This window comes from Nothoprocta perdicaria, unplaced genomic scaffold, assembly GCF_003342845.1.
Source record: "Nothoprocta perdicaria isolate Ctin4 unplaced genomic scaffold, notPer1 scaffold_465, whole genome shotgun sequence".
Classification (NCBI taxonomy): Eukaryota; Metazoa; Chordata; class Aves; order Tinamiformes; family Tinamidae; genus Nothoprocta; species Nothoprocta perdicaria.
Window position 1 is genome coordinate 114,143 of NW_020455716.1, and position 8,926 is coordinate 123,068.

Below are 8,926 nucleotides of genomic sequence, written 5' to 3' on the forward strand. Positions count from 1 at the left end.
CAAGGGAGGAAGAGAGGACCCTGGGGCAAAGTCTGCTTCCAGAGACCTCTGCCTCAGGGGTCCGCAGTCTGCAGTGCTGCAGACAAGCCAGTCTGTGAGCAGCCGCTCCGGACATCCGTGCGCAGAAAGGACCGCGGGCTCCTTTTCCCCAGGACTGCAGGAGAACACAAATGTCAGTGGCTCTGACCGAAAGCCTGTACTTGACCTATCAAGCTGGATACTTCATGTTTCTCCTGCTTATTTTTCTCTTCCCCCATCACAGTCCCTGTGCGTTTCCCATCCCGTCCTTCCCTGCTCTTCACTGTAATACCACACAAGTGTGCACTTTTTGCTGTGGGTTTCAAAATAAGTGACGAATGCACAAGCATGTAACCAAAAGAGCTTTTTCATACATTCCCCTCCTGAAAGTGTCACCTGCTTTTTGGCTGGCTGAAGAAAACTCCTACAGGTTCTCACCCACACTCTGAAAGATATATTACACTTAATGACCACGGAGGCATTTCCACCAACTACTCCATTTTTCCAAAACTTAAGATGACACCAGTAAGACTTGTAACCTCCTCTACTGGCTATACTAGCATTTATGTTGGCATTAGCCACATATTCCTTCTCTAGGTACCTTTACCTTCTTTTTTGCAGATAAAAGAATGCCTCTGGTGATAAAATAATGAACTGTCAAAAAATGGTTTTCAACAAACCTCCCAAAGAAAGACTACAGGCTAAAAATCAGCCCTTTATCAGACCATTTGGCTGTCTTGTGCACACCAGCCTCCTGGCACCAGCCTCCTGGCACCTCCAGCTCAGCTCTGGACAGTGGCACTGCCTCCTCCACGTGCCTTGTTGATTTCTCCCACTCCTCCCTCAGCCTTTGCTGAGGTTAAGCAACAAAGCTGGCCACAGGTAGGAGGTGGAGTCCAGTTTCTGTAAGGAAGTTCTCCTGTGGCAGTTCCTTCAGTGCTCAGGATGAGATCCCACATTACCAAAGGAAAGAAAAATAGTATCAGTGAACAGGGGAGAGAATTTCTACCACTCAGTTCCTTTACATTTCCCTGCCATTTACCAAAACACAGAAAACGAGTTGACATATATGTAAAACATAATTACCATAAAACATTTTGAGATTTCATTTTATTCTGAAATACTAAAACACTTACAAATTAAAAATCAAATGTCACTTAATGATTGTTTAAAAACAACTCTGGAAAAATCATTTTAACACAGTGAATACACACTCAGTGATTTCAGCAAGTTCAGATAACGCATACCCATTTCAAACAGGATTCTACCACGGAACACTGAATCATGGCTAAAAATCAAATTTAAAAAAAAATGAGGCAAAAGAACCACAGCTCATCTAAGAGGATCCAGTGAATTCAACAGGACCAACTGAATAAAGAAGGATCGATCATGCTAGTTAAGATCAAATAGACAGGTCTGTAAATTGCAATGTATTTCAAATATTTCACATTGGTTACTCGTCCTAATTCCTTTTTGATTTCATAAAAGTGAATGAAGAGCAGCCCAGACATGAGATGTTTTTCTGCAACTCTAATTCAGACCTTGCAGTACACATCATATTTTAACATTGCTCCCAGCTTAGTTCCTCCTAAGCACGCTTTGAATTTGGCATCCATTTCCTGGTTCTGAGCTTCAGTGAAAAGATTTCGCCAGTCCCCAACAACACCTGGAATATAAAGAGAAGTAAAATATAATCCTTGATTATAAGGAGCAAATGACTTAAAGCAAAAAAAAAAAAAAAAAAAATCTTCATCTCCCTTATTACTGTATTTCAAGATAATCCACTTTAGAAAAGAACCTTTGACCCAAGAATACACTCTTCTGCTTTTCATTTGGTGTCTTCAATAGAACGTGAGCACAGAGAACATGCAAAGCTGCTGGTTTGCCCTGACAGCTTTGGCACACATGCAGAAGACTGTAAAAACTGACTGTTGGTGATGAAACCAACCCAGCAAGTTCAAAGGCACAAAGGACTTTCTACTGCAAGAGCTTAGTGCACTGCAACTAGACACTGTCCTGAGTTGCAGTCTAGCCTTGATCCACATTCTGGAGCTGTCTGAGGTTGCCCAGGTCTAGAGTTCCAGCTTGATCCACAGCTAAAAGACGTGGCTCAAGCTGTGGCGTGTCTGGGCTATTCTAGTAGTCACAGAAACAAACAAACAAAAAGGCTTTGATTCACTTTAGCTGGTACTACTGTATACCATGACTGAAGCATATACTACTGGTAGGATAACTTCTGATGATCGCATTATACAAGGCTCTCTTAAATGATAATGACTGGTGTGGTGAAATCAAGTGACAGTGCCCTGAAACACCATCAGTGTTTCTTGAACAACTTATAATCTTGAAAATTATACAGGAAGACCAATCATTTACTGATCCAAATTCTAACATTCTCAAAATATGCTTGTTTGCCGTAAACAAATTTACCTTTTCGGAAGAGAAGTGAGCCAACAGGACCATGCGTCTCCTGAGCCTTATCCTTCACCGCCTGGAAAGTGGCCCTGTCAGCAATAGACTGGATCTGCTCAGCTGTTGAGGAGAATCCAAGGAAATCAGCTATCTGCTTCACGCTGGAAGTTAGGCTCTGAAAGCAGGACAGTGAAAGGTTTCACAGAAACCGCCACCTATTAACAATATCTTCCCTCCTAATACATTTCAAACAATGCACTAGAGCTCAACTTTGTAGAACCAGATTTGACTAGCTGCCAAAGATACTTGATTCTCCTATCTTTCAAACACCTGTAAAATACCTTTTGCTGTTAATTTCAGCACTTTTCAGGAAATGGATTCAGATGTGTTTTGCCTGTCAGCACACACCACCTGTTTTACCTCCTTCAGGTCTTCATATAATACAACCATAATATTTTCATCCTCTATATGTTTGTTCCAGGTGACTGCATGATCAAAATAGGATCCCCAGCTGACTGTAAGAAAAGAAAATGCATCAATCTGATCTTCTTTTACTACTGGGCATTATTTTTTCTCTGCTCAAGGAATCACATCTGTCGCCTATCAGTTATACCTAAGCAAACAGACCAGCCTTGCCTCCCTGTGCTACTGTACTGCACAACCGAATGATGGAGAAATCTATTGGACTTTTGTAGGCAAATAGTTTCCACACTACTTTCCAAATATGAACTTCATTGTGTGCAACACCTCCATTGCTACACAGATACTAAAGAGAGCCCTTAAAAGCCAAAGGAAGACACCAGTCTGAACTTAAATTTTGGTTGCTTATGAGGTGCTCCACATCATATGTAGAAAACAGTAATGACAACAAAATGTTATTTCTTTACCTCTTCAATTCTGTAGCATTTCCTCCATCACCAAGTGACAGAATTTTGGCTTAAAGCCTTTATCAAGCTGTTGTGTAAGTCCTTGTTCACAACAACAAGATGCCCAGAACCAGAGCATCTTTCGGACTTTCTCCCTATTCTGGCCGCCACCTCTGTCATGAGGTATGGTCATCAGTAAATTAATAATGACACAGCTGTTTTCCCATTAGCCCCATTTAGTTGTTTTTAAATATGTCCTACTGCTGCTTCCTCAGCTACATTCGGTGACTATAACAGTACCTTTCCCATTCATGAACTCTGAGAAGAACTCATCCCAGGAGCTGTAACTGGGGATGCTTGGCGCATTGTTGTGGAAATGGAAAAAGGAGACAGCTGTATCTTTAGGGTTTCGAAACAGCACTAATATCTGGAGTGGGAGAAAAGAGGTTGACAATTTTAGATCGCTCATTGCCCCGAGCAACCAAAATGAGAGCAGAACCAAATAGTTTGCAATCAATAAGTTACTGGGGGTTTTTTAAATACTTTCTTTTAAGGCATGCAGCACAAATTTATAATATGGCCATTATAAACACCTTGCTCATGTCACAAAAAAAGAAAGGAGGAACAGGAAAAGCTGCAATATTTGTCATTGAATCCTATCCCATAGATGCCAAAGGCTGTGGAAATTGCAAGGAATCATTTGCCAGTCCCCTGCTAGGAAAGATTCTGATTGATTCTCACAGTTGTTTTAATTATCTTCTATTTTTCAATACATGGCAGCAAAGTATGTGAAAAGCTGAGAGCCTGCATCCCCAGACAAGTATAAACACTTCTGAAAATACGTTACACCTAACACAGCAAAACATACTAAAAAAAGTGGATATTATCCCCACTTCAACCAATTTCCTTTTGTGTTACCTCCTAAATACGATATATCTGTCATTGCTCAGTGACACAATGTCAGAATAGGCAAAATGCTCCAGTTTTAACAATCTGTTTGCATGGAGACAGTCAGTTACCCGGAGATGTCACTGCTGCATTCATTCCTGATGTGGTTGCACATAAAAAAAAAAGTGGCATAAAAGAGAAAAGCACGACACTGAATTCATTTCTAAACGACTGCAACAGCCTCCAAATCTGTTCTTGTTTGTGGCAATTACAGCATCCCTAAATGCCTACACTGTAAATGCTGGTGGGTGCTAAGCCAGCTCAAGGAACATGAGACTCCCAGTGGCTCCAAACTGCTTTCCCTCCACATCAGTGGCTCAAGTGCAGGAAAAGGCTGTGGCCCCCAAGTTACTCTTGCATGTGGGTACTGTCAGACACATGAGGCACCCACCTTGGCTTTCTTCTTGAAAATAGACTTAGGGAGGCAATCGTAACTCAGATGGGTTGCCAAAATCCTTGGGGACGGAATCTGCTTCATCCGCTTTAGAAACAAGCAGAACAAGGAGTGAGAACAGGTTTATTACATGGGTGCAGCAGTGATCTGTGAGAGCTGCCTGTGTGAAGTAACCTCTGATCAAAAGGCATTAATCATCCAAGATTATCCCGTTTCCCCTCTCTCAGGGGAAATAGCTCTACTTGCTGCATGACTTCATTTTCCTAACTGTTGTGTGGCATGCAGAAGAGAAGAAACAACAGACTGTAAGAGATTCAATAGTTTCTTTTCACTAACCTGGTATTTATCTGGATCTCCACATTCAATGAAGGGTAGTTCTGTGCTTACACATTTACTCTGGGTACTTGTAAATATCAAATCACTTACAATCTGGATCAGCCAGTTCACACCTGGACCAGGAAACCCAGAGAACAAAATAAAACACGAGAGGTTTATACATGATCTCAAAGGCTTCTCATTACATGACTTAACTCAGCATAATAGACATTGTCAAATTACGTATATTACCAAAGCTCTCAAATGACTATAAACAAAATGTTTTCAGTCGAGAACATTTTCAACAGCTTAACTGTGACTTTCTTGGCTCACTTATAATTGGTATGAGCAAAGCCCAGGGGAGTAACATTGCCTCGATGATATACTTAGCATTCTTTTAATATATTCATGAAACGAGAGTGATAGATAATAAAGGCAGCAGGGAAAAACACTACGTCTTTGAGTCTGATTCCCAGGCCCACAGCATCCTTCCTGCATCTTTGTGGAGAGGTGCTTGGAAGGTTCCCATCAGGCCCACAGAAATGGAGCAGTAAGGCTGGCTCAGACCCCTGCACACCTCACAGGCTAAAATTCCTCGTCCCTATAGACTTCTCAGTGATGTGGCTTATGGCTGAGAAGTGCTGCATCCTGCACTGTGCGGCACCCACACCTCTGAGGTTGTGTCTGCCCAGTGTTCTTCGCCGCTACGCACACCTGTGTTGGGGGAAACAATACATATAGTGAGACTCGACTGGAACTCAGCTTAATCCCTCATAAAGAACAGGAACTAGAAAAAATATTAAGGCTTTGGGAGACTAAATTTTTGAAGGTCCTCAATGCAAGTCCTTCATTGGACATGTTCACTAATGTTTCAAGCAGGCAAGTGCCTGGGGAGCTTGAGGCCTGCGTGAGAAGTATCTGAGACGCCAGCAGAGGAAGGCAGGTGTGAAGCTGCATTGGTTTGTAAAGGAAAGGGGCTCACAGAAAGCGGCTTCAGTGCTGCCTTGTGACTATGTGTCTTGCTGGGTCTGAGCATCACCCCAAAGAACAACAGGTAGCCCAGCAGTCTCTAATCTGCAGTACCTAATCATCTCTTTTCAATCTTCATCCTCCCCACTTGCCTTATTTTTTTCTCCGTTTTGTGAGCTACAGGATATTAGGACAAGAAATCTAGTTAACATTTTATTTGTATAACAGCAAACACTCAAGCAGGGGAAAATTCCCAAAGAGTAACATCTGCGAATGGTAACTACTCTGAACTGTACAGATGTAGCATTTTCTCTCCCTCCTGCTTCCCTATCTCTTCTGCACATCCAATGCCTCTGGATAACAGCTAAACAACTGGTAATGGACTTTTTATCCTTGTTAAAACTGCTCAATTGCAATAAGTTGATTAATATTAAAAGTTGGAAATCTCTTTTTTAAGCTACGGATGCCCCCTGAGCTAGAAAAGTTTACTGAATTATTAAACTTCAGATGCAGTTAGGACCATGTTATCATTTCTGAATACTTCCAAGCTCCATGAGAAGTCAAAGCCAAAGCCAAGCTGTATCCGTGGCCCATCCTCATAGCATCCAGCAAAAACCAAGGATCCCAGACCATTAGACTGATGGGCTCTGTGCAGTAAAGTTGCATCTTTCACGTTGTGCGGCAGCTCCCTCCTTTAGTGTTTGTCTTCTCTGTCCACTGGTTCAGCGGTCTGACACCCTGACAGTACAAGCGCACTTCTTAAATTACACCGAGCTCTGATTACACTATATATTCCTTATGGCTCACAACTCAGCCATCAGGAGGCTTTCTTTGTGCTCTGCACCTTGCTCAATTAGACCTTAATACTCCCTGATTAGAGCCTAACAGGACTGCATCGGGTAGGACATCAGCACAAGGTCTTCTGTAGGCAACAAACCCTTCTCTCTGGAGACCCTCAGCTGGCACCGCTTCGGTCTCAAAGCAGCAATAAATACTTGGAGTAGATTCCTATTGAAGCAGAACCCATTACTGCTCTGCAACCATATCACACAAGACTTCTATTAAAATAAACCAACTGATTGTTCGGGTATTTTTAACCCCACTGCTTCTACTGTCTGTCTCCACCTTTCTGCAGACTTCAGACTAAAATATTTAGAGTTTTAAATCACATTAATTCAGCAGTGACGTAGCAGTAACTGTAGCAACTTAATAGTTACCAAAAGAGGCACATTAGACAAAACAGAAAACAACTTTGATACTGAAAAAAATGCCAATAAAAAGCTTGTAATTTTGCAAAAAAAAAAAGACGCTGCATCCTTTCACTTTCCATTCATTAAGAGTCTAATGCATAACTTTATTCCTCGTGTTCACTATTACTAACACACCTTCCAAGAATGCACTTTATCATAATGACAGAGCTGTCTTGTCCCACTGATATATAAAAACTGTATACTTTATTCTCACACATCTTCTTCAGCCAACAAAGAGTATTCAGCATGCTAAAACTTCTTCTCCTTTCAGAAACATAGACCATACCAATAAATAAATAAATAAATAAATAAATAAATGCAATAAAATAGGATATATGCCAAATAATCCCATATAAAATATAAATACAATGTTACTCTTTCTGTTATTGTGTCAGCTGAAGAGACACAGTATCTTTGACTACAGCAAGTAATTTGTAAGGTATTCACCACATTTGGGGTAAGACACCAGCACCAGATCGTCTCTTCTGGCCTCCAAGTTCTCCAGAGCTTGGAAGGTCTCCGCACTGCACACGGTGATGGGGTAGGGAGTCCCCTGGTAGCAGAACAGCAGGTCCTTGAGGGGAAGCCCTTCCGACTTTGCCATTGCCTTGTTTATCTCATCCACAAAGCTCTTCTCCTTCTCAGCCATGTTCACTGCCTGTGGCACGTGAAACTGCACGTCTAAGGCAACCAGTGCCTATAAAGGGGCATTTTGAAGAGGTGGAGCATAAATCCTTGGCTTTACTCTCGCTTTTTCCTTCATCACATAAGAATTCTTATAACCTGATATATTTATTTATTTATTTTATTTTGCTCCTCCCTCCCTTTCTGGAAATGGAAAATGGGCTGAAACTGCCCATTCTTCGTCTAGAGAGGAGGGAATGATTCAGTAGGAAACCCCATGGAGAGCAAGAAATAATGGCAAGTTCTGACATCAGGGAAAACAGAAGCTGAATATGAATCTCCCCGTGAGAAAGAACACAAAACAGTGAATCCAATCTTATATAACATAGGAAAAGAATAGAGAAGGCAAGAAGGCAAGAAGGCAAGAAGGAAAGAAGGCAAGACCCTAAGAAGAAAGAGCACAAGTACTTTTATTTAGGTAATAAACTCAGCTCCCTAATACAGATTAAAAGAAATGGTCAATAACAGAGAGCAATAAAATCAAAACCATAAAGCAGAGAGACCAATACTCAGAGGGAATATAGCCTCTAGATACCCATGTTAACTAAATAAAAAAAAAAGCAGGTATCTTGCACTGCACATCATTTTCAGTGCCCTCAGGAGGGGACTTGGACCTCACTGTAATGGGCTGGATCTCATGTATCTAAGTGCCCTTCCCTCTGTCAGGACCCAACAGGGGTGGCTGCCTCGCAAGGGCAGAGGTGCCAGGTACTCGCTCGAGCACCGTCCTGCCCACAGGCCCTGCCAAACGCCTAGCCAGGGCAGAGGCGGCCTCCCCTGCGGCACCCACGGCGCCACGTCCAGAACACCTGCTGGCTCCACTTTGGGTGAGAGAGAGGACACGAGTCAGCAGGGAGGCTGCGGCGAGGATGCGGCTCAGCCCCTGCCGCCTTTGTTGGCTGCCACCAGCCACAGGACACCGAGCTGCGACGCGCAGAAGGCGAGACACGCGCAGCCGAGAAACGTTCCTCGCGGCCACCACGGCCACCTTGCAGCGCGGCGCGACCGTTACACCGCGGAAGGACCGTTGGAGCGCGGCGCCGGCGGGCCGCAGTGCGCATGCGGGCGGG

The 8,926-nt window shown here is 42.9% G+C and overlaps 1 protein-coding gene across 1 annotated transcript; it reads right to left on the minus strand.

The window, feature by feature from the left end:
• Positions 1 to 1,207: 1,207 nt before the first annotated feature.
• Positions 1,208 to 7,821, minus strand: SULT6B1 (sulfotransferase family 6B member 1). The gene is made up of 7 exons (XM_026046962.1): positions 7,620 to 7,821; positions 4,975 to 5,087; positions 4,636 to 4,725; positions 3,597 to 3,723; positions 2,851 to 2,945; positions 2,449 to 2,605; positions 1,208 to 1,684 (listed from the first exon to the last, which is right to left on the minus strand). The coding sequence occupies exons 1-7, from the start codon at positions 7,819 to 7,821 to the stop codon at positions 1,554 to 1,556; spliced, it is 915 nt and encodes a 304-aa protein (XP_025902747.1). The 3' UTR covers positions 1,208 to 1,553.
• Between the last annotated feature and the right edge of the window lie 1,105 nt (positions 7,822 to 8,926).

Coding starts and splice junctions, on each gene's coding strand:
- SULT6B1 (XM_026046962.1), bottom strand. CDS start 7,821: ATGGCTGAGAAGGAGAAGAGCTTTGTGGATGAGATAAACAAGGCAATG. Junction 3,724..4,635: donor TTTTCAAGAAGAAAGCCAAG/GTGGGTGCCTCA, acceptor CTCCCACTCCAG/ATATTAGTGCTGTTTCGAAA. Junction 1,685..2,448: donor CTCACTTCTCTTCCGAAAAG/GTAAATTTGTTT, acceptor TTTATATTCCAG/GTGTTGTTGGGGACTGGCGA.